We start from the raw sequence: 19,062 nt of genomic DNA, 5'->3' as shown, positions 1-19,062 counted from the left end.
ACCCCAGCTTCTGGGTCTGCTTCTGACCAGGATCCACTTTTCTTTACTTGTGTACGTGTGTGACTTGACCTCTCACTAGGGACCCCCTGCTTCTTCCTGAAACTCCCCCACTGTGTTTCCAGAATGCCATTCTCTCTTAGTTTCCCTCTACATTTCTTATTTATTTATTTATTTTTTGTTTCAGAGGTAGAGTGATTCATCAGTTGCATATAACACTCCGTGCTCATTAAATCATGTGCCCTCCCTAATGCCCGTCACCCAGTTACCCCAACCCCTACCCATCTCCCCTCCAGCAGCCCTCAGTTTGTTTCCTAGAGTTAAGAGCCTCTTATGGCTTGCCCCCTCTCAATTTTCATTTCATTTTTTCCCTTCCCTTCCCTTATGTTCAATCATTTCTTAAATTCCACAGATGAGTGAAATCATAGGATATTTGTCTTCCTCTTTCTGACTTATTTTGCTTAGCAAAATACTCTCTAACTCCATCCATGTCATTGCAAATAACAAGATTCCATTCTTTTTGATGCCTGAGTAATATTCCATTTTAAACACACATACACACACACACACACACACACACACACGCTTTCTCCATTCATCTGCTAATGGACATCTCGGTTCTTTCCATATTGTGATTATTGTGAACACTGCTGCTATAAACATTGGGGTGCATGTGCCCCTTTGGATCACTATGTTTGTCAATCTGTTTGCAGTGTGTGTCAAGGCTGTCATCATCAAGACAGTGTGGTACTGATACAAAAACAGACACATAGATCAGTGGAACAGAATAGAGAACCCAGAAGTGGACCCTCAACTCTATGGTCAACTAAACTTTGACAAAAAGGGAAGGATATCCAATGGAAAAAAAGACAGCTTCTTCAAGAAACGATGTTGGGAAAATTGCATAGCCAGATGCAGAAGAATGAAAATGGACCATTTTCTTACACTATACACAAAAATAGACTCAAAACAGATGAAAGACCTAAATGTGAAACAGAAAACCATCAAAATCCTAGAGGAGAACACAGGCAGCAACCTCTTTGACCTCAGCCACAACAACTTCTTGCTAGACATATTTCCAAAGGCAAGGGAAACAAAGGCAAAAATGAACTATTGGAACTTCATCAAGATGAAAAGATTTTGCACAGCAAAGGACACAGTTGGCAAATCTAAAAGACAACCTACAAAATGGGGGAAAATATTTGCCAATTATTATCAGATAAAGGGCTAGTGTCCAAAATCTATAAAGAACTTATCAATCTCAACACCACCCCCCCCAAAAAAAAAAAACAAAAAATCTAGTCAAGAAATGGGTAGAAAACATGAACATTTCTCCAAAGAAGACATCCACATGGCCAACAGATACATGAAAAAATGTCCATATCACTCAGCATCTTGAAAATACAAGTCAAAACCACGGTGAGATACCACCTCACACCAGTCAGAATGACTTAAATTAACAAGTCAGGAAATGACAGATGCTGGTGAGGATGTGGAGAAAGGGAACCCTCCTACAATGCTGGTGGGAATGCAAGCTGGTACAGCCACTCTGGAAAACAGTATGGAGGTTCCTCAAAAAGTAGAAGAAAGAGCTACCCTATGACTAAGCAATTGTACTACCAGGTATTTATCCTCCTGCATTTCTTTGTGTTCTTTCTCATTTCCCTTTACCAAATCCTGCATTCATAACCATCCCATAAATGTTGCTGTGTCACCAGGAAGCCACCACATCCCTATGAGCCCAGCTGCACCAGCATCTTACTTTAGGCTGCAACCACCGAGTGTGCCTTTCTGCTGTGCTGGGCCCAGGGAAGCAACAACATATCAGGATGGAACCACTGGGATACCAGGGGTCCAGACCCAACTCAGAGACTAATGAGCGGGATCCCACTTAGCCTTATGTCTCTGTTGACCTCAGTCACACAAACTTCAGGTTGCCTCCATCTACTAGTACCTGAGTTCTCACCCATCTTATCCACCACTCAATTCCCTAAGCCTGGATCTGACACCATCCAGCCATTCACCCTGTCTTCCCAGATATCCTCTCCAATGCGCTATTGGGAAGTCTTGCTTGCTGGTATAAACTGCATGTTTGTGTCCTCCCCAAATTCATGTGTTGAAACCCTATCCCCTAATGCAGTGTTATTTGGAAATGCGTCCTGTGGGAGGTAGTTCGAGTTAGAAGGAGTCACGAGGGTGGAGCTTCATGGTGGGGTTAATGTTCTTGTAAGAGTCACAAGAGAGCTTGATCCCTCCCTCTAATCTCTGTCATGTGAGAATACAATGAGAAATTGGCCATCTGCAATCCAGAAGAGGGCCCTCATCCAACCTGGCCATGGTGGCACTCTGATCTTAGACTTCCCAGCCTCCAGAACTGTGAGAAATAACTTTCTGTTGTTTACAAGTCACCCAGTCTGTGGTATTCTGTTAAAGCAGCCCAACTGCCTAAGATGACCCATGATCAGTGAATACTTACTAACTTTCCAGACTGCTCCAGTCACTTCTTAGCTATATCTGAAATCTGACCATTCCCCACTCCCTGATCCAGACATAATTAGGATGGCTGAAAGTTGCTTGAGAAAATTGCACATGCAGGCTGACTGGTTTCACTTTGTAGTAATAGTGTCAAATGCCAAAGTAGTCCCCATTTGGCCTGGTGGTCCAACTCTGTTTTTCTAGTAAGGCTGTTTTCTCATCTTAAAGATGAGGCTTTCATCTCTTCTCCTCTCTTCCCAACCTCCCTTTGCCTCCACCACCCCACTTCACACTCCGCTGAGAAGACAGAACCCATGAGACATCTTCCCATACCAGATCCACTGATGCCTGCTTGCACTCCTTCCTGTCCTAAACAGGGTCTCCTTCCAGGTGATCCCTGGAGCACACCCCTCACCTTCTTGAGGACATGGCCCAGCGGGAGAGTTTTTCTCTCTTTCTCCTGTTACTTCTTCCTACTGACAAAAATGCTGTAATATTTCTCATCTTTAGAACCCTCCCAGCCACCCTGAGTGGCTCAGTCAGTTAAGCATCTGCCTTCAGCTCAGGTCATGATTCCAGAGTCCGAGGATCGAGTTCCGTATCACGACTCATCCATATCCCTGCTGCCTAGCTCTTAGGAGATATTCGGTCAACAAGAACTAAGTACATGGATTCCATGCATGGGCCACTCCTTGTCTCTACCATCTCTTTCTTCCTGAAAAACTCAAGCAACACAGCCCCACATGTGATGTTGGCCAACTTTGTAGCCATTACCTGTAACCACATTTTCTGTAGCCACCTCTATAGCACATCATCTTTCTCAAGGCACTCTGCTTAGGCCAAGAAAACATTCACTGAGAATTCACAGCGCCCCAGGCCCTACACTTGGTGGTGGGGAGGCCACAGTGAGCATGAGTGAGAGTTCCACATCTCCATGAACCTGGAGTTTCTGGGAGGATGGCTGGAGAACACCCAAGTCACAGAGAACATGGTAGTTCTGGAAGAGAACCTCAGACACTTACTACATTCAATGTATCTTAAAATTATCTTGGGTACTAAAAAAAATTTTTTTTAATTTTTAAAAAATTTAAAATTATCTTGGTATTTGTCTTATTTTATCCTTTTAGGTAAACCCCCAAGAACAGGAAGTGCTATGTACCTTTTTGGAAATGCTCACAATAATAGCCCAAATGCCTAGTCACAGCAGATCTGCATGTGCTGAAGTAGAACACATGCCACTACAGCTGCTTTTAACATGATTCAGAGAAAATTTTAATATCCCCAAAGCCCTAATTCTTGAGTTTTAACATAAACCAGACACACCCATTCACTAATTACCAAAATATTTACTGAGTATCTGTTTGGTGTCAGTAATATACTGGCAAAGAATAAGGAAACTCCCATGCCTTTAGACAATTACAGTCCTGTAGAGATGAGCAGAGGCATGATTACAGCACTGGGTAAGAGCCTGAGACTGGGCACATGTGCAGTACCAAGGACAGCCAGGATACGGCTGCACACTCAGCTCAGGGCTTAGAAGAGAGATCCCCTTTGCTGTTGGAGCTTGACCTGGGGAAGAGAGGTGCTCCAATCCGAGATTACAGGTACACAAAGTAATATGAGGTGGTTAGCAATCCATGACCATGCAGGATTCAGGGAGGAAGTTTCACTGGCTGGGCAGGAAATGGGGTTAAATGGGGCTGGCAGGACAGGTTGGCAGCCAGTTTTTAAAGGCCTTTGAATCTAGTATAAGGAGTCTGGGATATTCTACCAGTGACTGTGCCTTTGAAGGATGTGCACAGGAAAGAAGGATCATCAGGTCTGTAATATAGAACTATGGCTGGTATCAATGCGATTGAAGGAAGAAGTAGAGATTCCCTCTGCTTCCTGGGCCACTGTCCAGCTGGGGCAGCAGTCTAGGCAAGAGGGTGTGTGTCTGAGAAGCTTTCTTCTTCTCAGACCCTGACTTGGGGGCCAAAGAGACAGGAAGGCTTTCTCTTAGCTCCTGCTGTACCCAGGAGGAACCACCATGGCCTTTGCACCCCAGTGACATTGTCTAGACTTTGACACTAGTCCTGCCCTTCATGATTTCCTTCCAGCCATGCAGGAAGGTACTCAAGGGCAGTGAACGTGTCTCGGGTGACCTTACAAATAGTAAACAGCATTAACAATCACAGTTACTCTGAGCAGGTACTCTTCTGAACACTCGGCATGTATGAACTCACTTAATCATCATAGCCTTACAAAACAAGTGCTGTTATTATTCCCATTTTACACATAGGGGAACTGAGGCTCAAAGAGAGTAAGAACTAGAGATGGCTGGCACTTACAGAGCCCTTATTCTGCACAGCCATAATACACGGCCATCCACTTGAATTAAATGATCTAGTGCTCATGACAACTCCAGGACACAGGACAGGAGAATGTCCATATCATATTATCAAGGAAACTGAGGAAGCTAGGGTAAGTAACTCATGTAAGGTTAGTAACTCATGTAAGGTTACATAGCAAGTTTGAGGAAGAGGCAAGATCCAAACCCAGCACCCTGGTTCCTGCACCCTGGCTACTAGCCATCATGTCAGGTGCAAAGTAGGTGACAGATGATTCCTGAATTCAATGAAAGGTACTGGTATACAGGTGATCACCCCCATTCTGATCAGAGTCCCTCTCTGCCTGGCTATCCCCTGGCCCTCCGCTGTGGTGACACTGGCTTCAAGACCCTTCCCTTGGTTTCCCGTCTCTAGAAGTTACCCTGGAGGGAAAGTCCCCTAGGGCCAGTGAAGCTTTTCTCTGCTCCTCCAGGAGTTACAGGCTCAGAGGAGAGGGTGGGATTACCTGGTACCCACAGATGTGCTGCATTAAGCGATCACACATGACATTGCTGGTCAGGACAGAGTGCAGGACTTTCACGGCCGCGTACATGGTGTGGTCATCTGTCGCTAAGGAAATGAGGCCCAGGAGGATGGTGGGCCCGCCAATGAAGTCCAGGCTGCTGGCTGCCGGGATGGAGTGGAACACCCTTACGCCTGTGTGAGACAAAGGGGAATTCCATCAATAATCACAGCTTCAGGGCAATGGCAAGTCCCCTGGAATCCTGCAAGGACATAAGAGCTGCCAGTGCCACTGTCCACCCAGAGTAGAGACACCTGTGCACCTAGGACAGGCTGGGAGCAGGAGGAAGGATGGAGGTTTGAAAGTCTTAGCACCCTGAAAAATCCTGTACTGAGTTCTTCCTGACTCACCAAAAGGCTGAAAGAGCCCAAAGGATTTCAGATCACTGCCTTTGTCTCCATCCAGACTGCTGGGAGAGTCACAGGCTCTCTGGGCCTTGGGACGCTGGTTGTGACAACCCCAAGCTCTTGTCTGTGCTCTAGATCCTGTAAGATTGGACTTTGTACCCACACCCTGCCCTGCTCTTGCCCAGCTGCATGACAAGCAGCAGTCAGTGGCTATTTTTACCCAAATATCCACAACCATTGCCTCTGTCAAAGGGCCCCCCCACCGCCCCATGCACACTCGCCAGGCCCCACTGTGCATAGAGGGCAGCCCGGTTAGTAGCTGAGTTCACTGGCAACTGGCAAATGCAGCAAGGTGAACTGATCTCCGTGCAGTGTGGCAGGCTAACTCGCCAACCCTCACCCTCGCTGGGAAGCCGCTTAGAGGTCCAGGCTGCACAAGCAATGACAGCCACATGCCCATCTTCCCAAGCAGAGGCAAAAGGGCAAGACCTCACCTACCTAAATGGCCCACAGCCACAGCGCCAATGGTTCGGAGAGAACCCGAGAGGTGGCCAGCACAATTTCTTAGCAAGAACACAGGTGTGGCATTGTCACGGGATGAAATGTTCATCTAGAGAAATGAGCAACAGTCAGTCCTAAGAAATCTTCTGGAATGGAAGAGCTTTTATTCGCAAGGTCCTGGAGGGCAGGCACCCCAAGGCCTGGTCCAGTGTTGGCACTCAGTAAGAGAAAGTCAGTGAATAAATATTAAGTGAACCAATGTCAGGGAGACTGACGTCAAAATTTGGGTTCCCATGCCCCACCTCCCAGGCCGTGGCTGAGTCACGTGGGAGCAGCTCTGGGGGTGTAGTCGTGCCACAGATGTCCCACAGGTTACAGTGAAGAGCTAATGAGGGAGAGGTGGACCCAAGAACATGTGGAGATGGGATGGTGCCACGAAAACCAGGCTGCCTCCTTTCCGGTCCAGGCTGTCCAGCCTCTGCAAGGCCCGGCCTCACTGGTCTCAAAGGGTACCTCAAAGGGCTAGGCAGATGAGAGTCTGGGGTACTCTGTGGGTAAAGGTACTGCTGAGGTGCACAACAAGACCTCATCCCTTATATACTGAGCCTCTTCAGTAAAGGGAGGTGGCCCTCTGTCTGTGAGGATGGAGAGAATGTAAACGAATCAGCCCAAATTCATCAGCTTTAAGCAAAAGACTGCGCTCTGCAGGGATTAGGAAATACTTCATCTACTGGCAGTTTCCTCTACAAACATGTCTGCTTGCTGTTGGCAAGTTGGCTGTTTGAAATAAGCATGGCAACTCACAGAACATTTTGCAGGCCTGGGGAGTCAGTAGCATCCAGAAAAGAGAAGCTCAATTGTGTTTTCAGTGTCACAAAGGTTTTTCAAATTCCATTTGTTCCTGTTCTCCAGTGAAGAATACAGAGCACCTGCTCTCTCTTCTGAGCATTCCAAATAAAAGCTTTAGTCCCAGGAGACCCGAATGGGTGAAGAGGCATGTGTTATTTTAACAAATGAAACGGGCAGCACGCCTGTGTGAATCTGTCGGCGTGTGCATGTTTATGAGTTTGTGTCCACTTAAGCACTGAAAGCTGAAGCAAGCTATGAGGTCATGATTCCAAAAGGGGGCAACAAGTGAAGGCAGAACTCGTACCTCTTTGGCAATCAGGCGGCTGTCCACCTCACTGTAAGTGTTTCTGATGTCTGTAACACTGGTGGTGGAGGAGCTGGCTAAGTGAAGGCCAAAGGAAACCTTTTCCTCAGCAACGAGGGGCATCGCTTCTATATCAGGGTCCACTCCTAGAACAACACAGCTTTGATCATCTTGACTATCTCTACAGAAGAGAAAGTATGAGCTCAGTAAAATAAATAGCTATGGCTATATGGTGAAGCTACCACTGAGAGGCTGTCTTATGTTGTTTAAGTGTATGTTTATGTCACATATTTGCCCCTGTGGTTCTCTGACACTTATAGGAAACTGGATAAATCTCACAGGATTAACCTTACTATAAAATAAGAGCAACTGGGGTGTGAAATTACTAAAGTTTGAAGTATCTACCAAAGAGATGATATAACCTCATCCTCCAAAACCAAAATGTTAAGTGAATAAGAGAGCTAGTGTAAAAAAAAAAGAGAGAGAGAGAGAGAGAGAGGCGGAGAGAGACTGGGCTGAAAGCCCTAATATTTTCAATGAGCTATATGCCATGGTGAACATTACACTTGGAATGATCACCCAGGTCCCTGGGTCAAAGAAAGCCATGTGCGATAGTGGAACTGCATGGCCTAAAAAGACAGTGAGAAAAATTTTGGCTCTAGACTTGACCTCATTGCATGGCTCTGGCCAGTGCCATCTGCCAGAGGAAATGGAAGCTTGAAGAAGACATGGGGCCTGGAGACAGAAAAACTCTACAGTGCTCAATTGCCCTTCACTATGCACAAGACTTCTTCTGTACATAAATTCATTCATCATTCTTCCCAGATGGGAGCTGACCCCCTTGACTTGATAGAGCACAGAGAGCAGTACTCCCTACTTGAACAGCCAGCAATCAATAATGGAAATGTGGATGTTTGTCTGCCTGTTTAATAATTGAATACAACAGTATACTTTAGTTAAAAAGCTTCTTCATTAAAAGGAATGTAACTTATTTATCGCATTCTCCTCTCTCTTTCTTTGCTGATGGTATTACCCACCCATTCTCCTCCATTATGGGCTTTGGAGTTGAAATCTAAAGGATATTGTCATTTCCTTTTCTGTGACATTTTCTTTTGGGTTTTAAATTTATAATGATCCAATTACAGAGGGCTTCCCTAATGACTGACCTATACTGAGTTTATTCTTTATAACTATGCTATAAATAACTAGATGTCCATTTAAAAAAATAATATCAGTGAGATCATTATAAATCAAAACACTCTATACCTTGAGCATGTACAGCTTGGAAGTTACCACAGTATCTTGGGCCAAGTTTGTTAATAACTTCCAGAGTGTCCACTGAGATGGCTTCTTCAAAGAGGTATGTAGGCCCAAGACGCCATATTAATGATGACTTTTGTTTCCAAAGTCGAGGGGTAGCAATATATCCATAAACATCTACAAATGAAGATGGATCCATTGAAAGGAAAGGCCCTGGTAAGGCCTGAATATACAACATCTGTTAAAATTAAAAGGATGGGGGTAGGGGAAAAGAGAAAGATTTAACCTCGGAATTAAACAAATAAACACTCATGGATATAAAATGATATACCTTACACTCTAAAAGTAAAAGCTTATTTCATCTACAAACATTAAAAAGCTCACTCTCAAAGCTGAGAAACAATGCAGGAAAGCAGTTTACAAAATATTGGTGAGAATAAAAAACTGACACTGTGTCTTTGGAAACAAATTTGACAAGGAATATTAAGAGCCACTAAAATGTTTATCTTTTCTGTTCCAGTCATTCCACTGAGAATCTAAATGTCCAGTATTTGCACACCCATTAAGTTTTATGTACTAAATAATTACAGACATATACAAATAGAAAGAAAGAAATAAAATCATTTCTATTTGCAAATAATAAGTCCATGTGGAAAATTCCAAAGAATCTACAAAAAAAAAAAAAAAAAAGCGCCTAGGAATAATAAGTGAGTTCAGCAAGGTCACAGGATACATTATCAACATACAAAAATCAATCACATTCTACAGGATAACAATGAACATGCAGAAACCAAGATTAAAAACACTATCATTTCCATGGACTCTGAAAAACAATCTGAGAGTTTTGAAGGGGCGGGAGGTGGGAGGTTGGGGGAACCAGGTGGTGGGTATTGTAGAGGGCACAGATTGCATGGAGCATTGGTGTGGTGCAAAAACAATGAATACTGTTATGCTGAAAATAAATTTTAAAAATTAAAAAAATTAAAAGTAAAAAAAAACACACTATCATTTACAATCACTCAAAAGAAAATGAAATATTTAAATGAAAAGTGTATGAAGTCTATATACTAAAAATTCAAAAATGTCAATAAAAGAAATGAAAGAAGACCTGTATAAATGGAGAGGCAAACCATGTTCATGGATAGGAAAACTCAACATAGTAAAAATATTATTTCTCCCTAAAATGATTAGGTTTATGCAGTTCTTATCAAAATATCAGAAGGCTTTTATAGACACACACAAACTAATTCTAACATTTATATTTGAAGGTACAAGCCCTAGAATAACTTAAACAAATCGATTAATTTTTATTTTTCAAAAAATAAGAGTGATTTTGATTATCTTTTTTTTTGAAAAAGAATTAAGTGGGAGGCACCATTTTAGTCAATATTATTACATAGCTACAATAATTAAGATAGTGTGGTATTGGTAGGGATATAGTCACATAGATCAGTAGAAAAGAATATAGAATCTGGAAATAAATCCATACAAATGTGCCCAACTGATTTTTGATGGAGGTTCAAAAGCAATTAAGTGTAGGAATGATAGCCTTTTTAACCAATGTTGTGGAAACAGCTGGACATCCCATGAGCAAAGAAATGAACTTCAACTTAAACTTCACACCTCCTAAAAAAGTTAACTCATAAGAGATAACAAATTTAAATATAAATCTAGAAAACTTTTAGAAGAAATCACAGAAGAAAATCTTCAGGATCTAGGGTTAGGCGAAGAGTTCTTAGAGTCAACACCAAAAGCTTAAGTCATAAGAGGAAAATCTGATGAATTATACTTCATCAAAATAAAAACTTTTGCCCTCCAAACTCCTATGGGAAAGAAGATGGAACACAAGCTACTGACTATGAGAAATTCTTTGGCAAATCACGCAACAGAGGACTAGAATATAGAACATATACTTAAAACTCAAGAAGAAAAACAATCCAATTAGAAAATAGCCACAAGATATGAACAGACATAACTTAAGAGGATATACAGATATCAAATAAGCACTTAAGAAGATTTTTAATCTCATTTGCCATTAAAGAAATGCAAATAAAAAACACGAGCTATCACTACACACCTATCAGAATGGCTAATACAAAAAATAGTGACCACACCAAATACAGAGAAATGGGATCACTCATCTGTTGCTGTTGGGAAGTGTAAAATGGCACAGTCAATCTGGGAAAATGATTTGGCTGTTTCTTATAAAACTAAAAATACAATCACCATATGACCCAGCAATTGAACTCTTAGGCATTTATCCAAGAGAAATATGGACTTAAGTTCACATAAAAACTTGTACTCAAACGTTCATAGCAAAACAAAGAAAAAAACAAAAAAGGAAAAAAAAAATGTTCAAAGCAGCTTTATCTGTAATATCCCCAAACTGAAAACAGCCCAAATGTCCTTCAATCAGTGAATGGTTAACATATACATCCATATCAAGGAATACTACTCAGTGATAAAAAGGAATTAAATATTGATGTACAGCAACAATTTGGATGAATTTTCAGAGAATTATGTTGATTGAAAATCCAATCCTAAAAAATCATATACTGTACAGTTTCATATATACCACATCCTTGAAATGACAACATTCTAGATTCTTGGTTGCCAAGGTGAGGGACAGGAATAAGGGAGGCGGGTGTGAGTGAGTGGGAGTGGCTGTATTTTAATTTTTATAAAAGGGCAACACAAGGGACACAAGGGAGCATTGTAGTGACATAAACATTCTGAATCTTGACAGAAGTCATGGACATAGGAAACTACACATGTGATAAAATTGTGTGGAACACATACATACACATAAACAAAAATACAAGTAAAACTGGGAAATCTGAACAAATCAGCAAATTGTATCAATATCAATATTTTGGTTAAGAAATTTTTCTACGGTTTTTTAAGATGTCACCATTGGGGAGAAAATGGGTAAAAGGTACACAGGATTTCTTGCTATTATTTCTTATAACTACATGGTAACCTATAATTATCTCAATAAAAATTTCAATAAAGTAGAAGAAAACTAGTTAACAGAGTATCACAAATTTTAAAATGATAATTTCAAAGTTTACTCAGGTAAAAATACTTTAACTACTAGTAAAAATTAAGTAATATATAATATTTTCTATGCAATAAAGTCACAGCTATTTTTCTAAAGGGAATAAACTAAAAGAAACTACAAAGTATGGTAAGATAGAAGAAATATAGGCATTCTTTCTTCTTTTCAATATTTTTCAGGTATTTCAAAATGTGTTTATATAATTTTTGTAATGACTGTAAAATCACTATATACATATGTATGTATATAAATACATAGTTTTCAAATGAGGGGTCATACAATTTCAGAAATAGTCTTTTTCTCTCTACCAATTAAATGAGATTTTCAAACAAGAACAAACCAAGTTTTCAGTCACCAGAACTGCCTAGAGTGGGTCCACTTTGCTCTCTCCTCCTCTCCCCTCGTGCCAAGCAGGGACTTCTCTCTCTCCCACACTGAAGCTCTGCCCCACCCCTGCAATTAGCTTGTCTTTTTTTCCAAATTCCTACTGCCTTTACTCACTGCGCCATCTGTATTGATTTACAAACATAAGATGTCTCAAATTTCTCCCACATCATTTTTCTCAATTCAGGCTATTGAACTATTCCCCACCTTTCAAAATTTATATCTTCCCTTGGAAATTAAATTAAAGGCTCTAACATTAGAGGCTGTTAAGGTTAAGGTAAGGCTGTTAAGGTAAAGGCTGTTAAGCTGGGTCATCCATAACCTAAGCTCTCCCATCTTGTTCTTGCTCAGCAGATATCTGCCTCTAAACACAGGCCTTCACATTTATTCCAATTAAATTTCACTTGCTGATCCTGAACCAACTTGAGATCATCTTGGAAAAGTCAACTCTGTCTGACTCCACTCTTGGTCATTCCCCACAGCATATTTTGGCATATTCCTGTGGCCCCACACCACTGCCAACCTCCTGCTGACTAACTCTGGCTTAGCTCATCCCATGAGGTCAGTTCTTCATCCATGGACCAATTCACTCAACTATGCTATCATCCAGTCTGTCTTACTCTTTGTGGCTGTAAATTCAATGCAATTCACTGAATACTTATTGCATGCTTACTGGGTGCCAGCCCCTGTGCTAGATGCGAGCAAGGTCCAAACATCAACAGGATTTGTTTCTTAGCCTCAAAGTCCATGAACCATTTCACAGAATACCAACATATCTTGGAAGACAAAACACGAATACTAACATGTTTTGCAAAAGAAGAAAAAAACAAGCCCACTCTGTAATCATGCCTAAACAGATAATAACAAAGACATTGTGCAACCACAAAACTAACCAGAGTTCCATCCTGGCTAACATAAGTGGTACTACTTTCTTCTCCAATGACAACTCTAACCTGTTCCATTCCTCTTGCTTCCTGGATAAAAGTTGCGAACATACGCAGACATCAAAGTCCCTCTTTCTGACAGCACACAATTGAGAACAGATCAACCTCCACTTCTTTGAACCCTTCCCCAAATCACCTAAAATGAGCTCTAATCCTATCTAAATGCCTCCCAAGTCTTTGTCACCCCCCTCATGAAATAGAGTGTCCTTCTACAGCAAGCTTAATAAATCGAATTCTTGTTTTGTACTATATGCACACTCTCGGAGGTATTTGGCTGGTGGGCATGGACAATTCCTAGCATCTGAAACAGTACCTGACAAAGAATGGGGGCTCCAAAATACTTAATGAGGGAAGGAAGGAAGGAAGGAAGGAAGGAAGGAAGGAAGGAAGGGAGGGGAAGGGAGGAAGGGAAGGAGAGAGGGGAAGGGAAGGGAAAGGGAGGAAGGAAAGAATGGCTAGTGTCATCAATGATTTGAGAAAAGAATTAACTCCATGGTTTGAAAGACCTATTTTTGTTATGTTCCTGCTGAATCTTTCTGGTTACCATTGCCCTTTTTTTGATAAGATAATTATACTGAAAGATAGCACCAAATTCATCTTTAGGTGTTATATCAAACTTAGGTTGTTCTAACCTAATGATTCTCAACATGGGGTGATTTTGTCCCATAGGGAGCATTTGGAAATATCTGGAGATATTTTTGGTAGTACAACTGGAGAGAGAGAGAGAGAGAGAGAGAGAGAGAGCGAGCGATGCTTTGGCATCTAGGGAAGCCACAGATGCTGCTAAGTATCCTACTACACAGAGAATGGAACCCTACAACAAAGAATTATCAAGCCTCAAATGTCAAACTATCAAAATGAGAAACCCTATTAATCTAAGGTTCTCTACTCTGGCTAAATATTAGAACCAGCTGAGAAACTCTGAAAAGATTATCAAATTACGCTGCACACAAAGACCCTATTAAGGCTGCTCTTAGGGGCGCCTGGGTGGCTCAGTGGGTTAAGCCGCTGCCTTCGGCTCAGGTCATGATCTCAGGGTCCTGGGATTGAGTCCCGCATCGGGCTCTCTGCTCAGCAGGGAGCCTGCTTCCCTCTCTCTCTCTCTGCCTGCCTCTCCATCTACTTGTGATTTCTCTCTGTCAAATAAATAAATAAAATCTTAAAAAAAAAAAAAAAAGAATATTTAAAAAAAAAAAAAAAAAAAAAAAGGCTGCTCTTAGGAGCAGCCTGTCCAGTAGAACTTTAAAAATACTTTCCGATGAATACTGTTATGCTGAAAATAAATTAATTAATTTAAAAAAATAAATTAAAAAAAATACTTTCCGAGTGATTCTAGAATGCAGCCTAGCTTGAGCTGCTCTCTCAGAAACCTGGGTGAAATTTTGGTTTCACCCATCTCCTGGTGTCTTCTGGGCCCTTCTCACTCTGGCTTCCCTTGGGAGCTCTCTCAGTGCCTGCCAGGACACACCTGCCATGTCCCTCATCTCCCAGCTTCCTCTACCCTATGTGTCAGGGCGGCAGGTGACTCTAAATGGCAGTGATGAGACACCTCTCCAGCTACATGTTCACATTCCATTGCCTTCTCTAAGCAGGGAACCATCTTTTCCTCGTCATTTTTGCTGTAAATCTGGTAAGAGGTGTTGGTGTCCTTGCAAGCCCTAGGGCCTGGCTTCTAAGCGCAGCATGCAGACAGTCGTAATAGATTGACCAGGAAGCTTCTTCTAAAAGCAAAACCTCAGACCCTGCACAGACCTTCCCGGGGAATCCACAACTCAAACTGTGAAAAGCTTCGTTTGCTCTGGGACTTTATAGTCTCTTATGACTACTCTTATTTCCATGTTTCATCTTCTGCTCTGCTTGTGTGGCTTTCATTCCAGTTTCTGAAGGATTTTTGCTTTCTTGGGTTGGGGTTTTCCTCATGTTTGAACTCAGCCAAGCGTTCTGGGCAGCAAGGGGGAGTTTCGTTAGACACCAAATCCCCGGCCAAACGAGACCGAGGAGCGGAAGGGAGACAGCTCCAAGTGGCGCAGTCAGAAGGCATCGCAGTGGGGCAAGCGGAGCTCACCTTGGCCGAGCCGGTGATCTGTCCATCCAGATAGGTGGAAACGGTGCAATTCCTTTTCATTTCCTTGGTGATAACCACAGCCAGGTGGTGCCACTGACCGCAGGCCAGCAGCTGGCCACACCTGACCCGCAGCTGGCGGCCGGCGGAAGGCTCGGGATCATCCTCGGGCTCCATGATGTCTGCAAGAGAACATGGGCGTCACACCTAGCACACAGCGTCATGCCGCAGCACCCCGGGAGAACGGGCCTCGTGCTGAGGAGCCACGGCCCAAACAAGCGCAACCGCGGCCATCGTTGCTTGAGGTCTTGCTCTGTGCCAGATGCTGGTTTAAGAGCAGTTACAAATGTCACTTCACTTCGTTTTCACAGCCCCCACTGTGAGGTAAGTGCTATCACAATCCCCACTTAGCCTCCTGAGGCACAAACGGGATCTGAAACTTGCCCGGGGTCATGCAAAAGGACTCAAACCCCGGAGTCAGGCTTCGGGGTGGACCCCACATGGACTGCCTCTGCAGTGGTGCACATCTGCCCTCGAGTCCTCGGGAGGGGGAGGGGGACAGGTAGTTGTGCTCTGTGGCAGTGACGCCAAGCCACGCTTGGGGCCTTCTGGGAGTCTCTCTATGAAACAGTGACTCTCTGAGGGGACACAAGAACAGCCATTTCTGGCCATCACAGGGGGATGAGCTTAGAGAGTCAGGCAGAATTTGAAATGGCGGTACCTGGGCCAGCCACCCGCCTCTGAAGGAGAGTTGGTCTCCCATGCTCTCATGCTGACTTAGTTCCACTTCTCCCAAGTGTGGGCAAAAACAGCTCCAGCTCCAGAAACCTTACCCAGGGGCTGAAACGCTTTCTCTTCCGTAGACACAACCAAGGAGAGGTCGTCCGGGCACAGGCTGACAGAGAGGCAGACGAAAGGCTGCTCGGTCCTGGCCAGGTGACGCACCAGAGTTAGGAAGCGCAGCGGGTGGCCCTCAAGGACTGTGCTGTGCCTACTGATCAGGAACCAGCAGGAGAAGGTCAGACCCCCAGATGGAGGGAATGACCTGGCAGCACCTGGAGTCAGAACACAAGCATCTCCCTTAGACTTTCTCCTGCTTTGGAATCTTGTCTAGAGTCATCACGGCTCTGATTCGGCCCAGGTGTGGCCCTACTGTGTACCCATCCTGTGCCTGATCTGACTCATGCTGACTTTATGTCAACCCTACACCACAGAAGCTTGTCCCCTTATTCATACTCGCAGGAGGAAGTCATATTCCCACCAGGAGTCTAGATCTCCAGAGCCTCTCTCCAATTCTATCCTACCTATTATGTCATGCCATTTTGCCAAGGGTGTCAGGGCACAACCCTGCAGATGGTCACTATTGACTGATCTAAAGCTGGGCAATATGCTACGTGAGGTGTACCTCAGCTGAACCTCATATGGGGAAGTCTCCACTATAGGGAAATTCATGTCCTCCTGCCCCATAACAGGGTTGGCAGTACAGAGTGGGCCCACCATGCTCCATGAATTAGCTGAATCAGACTTGGTGTCCCATGCGGATGGGCTGTGAATGCAAAGGGTCCTCAGCACCCACCACCCCAGAGAAATTCTGGTTCTCCTAACCAAGGGTGCTTAGCTAAGACAGCACTGGGCACTTGTCCTGTCCTGCCCAGCCAGTTTTTAGCTGAGCACAGCACTGAGCAAAGCCTGCCAGGGCCCAAGTAGACCAGATGGCCATCCACATAGAACGTGTATTCTTCTCTAGAAAGAGGCCTAAGGTGGGGTGAGGTGTTTATTTCACCTTGTGTCAATCGCTGACAAAATGAATCCAGTCCAGACTCTGCCATCAAATCACCACTGAGTCCCCACTGTATGCAGAGTCATGGCTGGGCCCTTGGGATCCTCCTGCCCTAACACAAGCATGACAAACCACAAGGATGACTCATTTACAGATCCAATAAGGAAGACTCCAGTCTCTTGAAAGGCCAGGTAGAAGTCTGACATCAAGGCTCCCTCAGCACTTGCTCCGGAGACAGGGTGACTTCAGCTCAGCAAGCTGAGCCCCCCAAGAATCACCTACCTGTCCCAATCCCTCCAGAGACCAGATACTCTGTGCTGCTTCCCATAACTGTAGACAGGGTCGGAATAAACAAACAGCTGGAAACACAAAAATGTCTCAGATCAGTGAACCACAAACCAGCTTTGGCTGTGACATCTCCCCTCTGTCCCTCCACAGGGGCCTCCCTCCCTCTTACAGCATGAGGACAGAAAGCATCTGATGCTGTTATGAGGACCCCAAGGCATGGAATTCACACTGGACCCTAAAGGGGAGGGCATTCCAGAAAGCAGGCCCACAAGGGGAAGGAGAGGGTCATAGCACTCCGTGGCTGATGATGTTGACCTTGAGAAGCCACTGAGAAGACAGGGTTGTCCCTGACCCAGACATTTTCTGCTCTGAGTGGTGAGAGCTGATGAGAACTACAGTTCTCACTTGTCATCAATATTATAATTCATCAGAGGCACTGGGAAATTAATAAAGTGCATTCCAAATATAAGAAAGCCTGTCATACCCATAACCTTCCATGGACATGTCAAATTCCACAAACGATGGAGCCAGGACCGCCCTCTGAGGCTGCAGGTGGCGTGGGGAGGTCATGGAGATGAGGCTCAGTGAGGTCTGAAGAGCAGTGGTTGAGCCCTGGGACGTCCCCGAGGCCCTGAGGGTATGTGTGACTGCTGGGTTGGGGCCGGCATCCGTGGCAGCTCCCGTAGGACCCTCACCAGTCCCTGCTGCTGCAGTCTGGGATCCTAAAGCAACAAGAGAAGAGAAGAGGAGCCATGTCCCCATTCAAGCATTTCTACTGCTCTTCTGACAACAGCCCCAGGGCTTCTGCCGCAGCCCAGGAGGAGGGCTAGCGTAACCACTGTGATGTGGCTCTCTGCTAACTCAGGAACGCCCCTGCAGCAACCATGCTCCTTCTGGAAAACTTTTCTGCCTTCAGTCCACCATTCCCCACAAACATCACCCTGCCCCCCAGTTTCCAGCTTGCCCCACTGGTAGTCACTCACTGACACTGCATCCTGGCTCCCTGATCTCCCCACTCACGGAAGCCTATCTCTTTGAAAGCTCTGCTCCCCGCCGCTGGTTGCCAGCACAAGCTGGCTCTCCATCCACGCTTTTCAGCTGTGCCTCCTTGCCTTCATGCCCTCATATGATCTCACATTCGGTATGCTCACAGCTTCCTTTTCTTTAAGCTGCTCCCTGGAGCCAGCAGCCTCCCAGGGACCATGTTTGATACCAGGGATCTACGCAGGGCTTTGGCCTCTTGACCTCCTCGCTGACCCCTGAGCTGTGAGCTGTGCATAAAGCCATCACTGGCACCTCTGTCCAGACGCAGTGTCATGTCACGAAGGAAACTCTATCACTGTTTCCATGATCTGCACCTCAAGGGGTCAAGTACAATCTTACATCACCTATCTTATATGAGGGCAGGGGACATCCTTTTCCTTCCAGATGTGGTCTTTCTCGGGGACCACCAATCCTGCTTTTCCTCATTCGGTCCTTTGCACAGCAGGTATTTTAAGTCTGTCTGCTTCTCACCTATTGTAGACTCCCTTATAAGGAATGCATATTCTCTTTCATTCCTGTTAACCTTCCCTGTTCTTTCCTTTGTCCTCACCTGAGCCTCCAGGATCCCCTCTGTGCAGACAAGGCGAATGGAGGATTTTCGTTGCAGCCGATGGAGGTGGGGGAATTCCAAGACCAAGAAATTGTCTAGGAATCGTAACAGAAGAGAGAAAGAAATGAAGACCTTTTATGGATAGAAGTGTTCTCCAGCTTCATTTGAGCACTTTCCTAAATCTTGGTGCTCCCTGATCCCCTCCTCCATGCTTTCCTCTCTCTGCCTGGAACGGTTCCTCAAACCACGCAGCAGCAGGGTGTTCCTGGCCAGGCACCCAGACTGCAGAGCTAGTGCATGTAGGTGGCTTTGACTTAGTCAGTGACC

General features: G+C 44.4%; 1 protein-coding gene across 3 annotated transcripts in view; it reads right to left on the bottom strand.

Annotated features, from left to right (window-relative positions):
• Window positions 1-19,062, bottom strand: part of WDFY4 (WDFY family member 4) — a 268,432-nt gene that overhangs the window by 169,323 nt on the left and 80,047 nt on the right. For all 3 annotated transcript variants that reach the window (XR_006383317.1, XM_044240003.1, XM_044240004.1), the window contains exons 15-23: window positions 18,736-18,830; window positions 17,626-17,863; window positions 17,136-17,212; window positions 15,907-16,128; window positions 15,077-15,255; window positions 8,632-8,863; window positions 7,366-7,511; window positions 6,210-6,321; window positions 5,308-5,498 (exon numbers count right to left, since the gene is read on the bottom strand). Coding sequence is in view for 2 of the 3 variants with exons in the window: in XM_044240003.1 (XP_044095938.1) it covers window positions 5,308-5,498; window positions 6,210-6,321; window positions 7,366-7,511; window positions 8,632-8,863; window positions 15,077-15,255; window positions 15,907-16,128; window positions 17,136-17,212; window positions 17,626-17,863; window positions 18,736-18,830 (1,492 nt within the window). In the remaining variant the exon portion in view is untranslated. The remainder of the gene's footprint in view (window positions 1-5,307; window positions 5,499-6,209; window positions 6,322-7,365; window positions 7,512-8,631; window positions 8,864-15,076; window positions 15,256-15,906; window positions 16,129-17,135; window positions 17,213-17,625; window positions 17,864-18,735; window positions 18,831-19,062) is intronic.

The sequence above is a fragment of the Neovison vison genome, chromosome 2 (assembly GCF_020171115.1).
Source record: "Neovison vison isolate M4711 chromosome 2, ASM_NN_V1, whole genome shotgun sequence".
Lineage (NCBI taxonomy): Eukaryota > Metazoa > Chordata > Mammalia > Carnivora > Mustelidae > Neogale > Neogale vison.
Note: the sequence above shows the minus strand (reverse complement) of the source record. Positions and strands in the feature narration are given on the sequence as shown.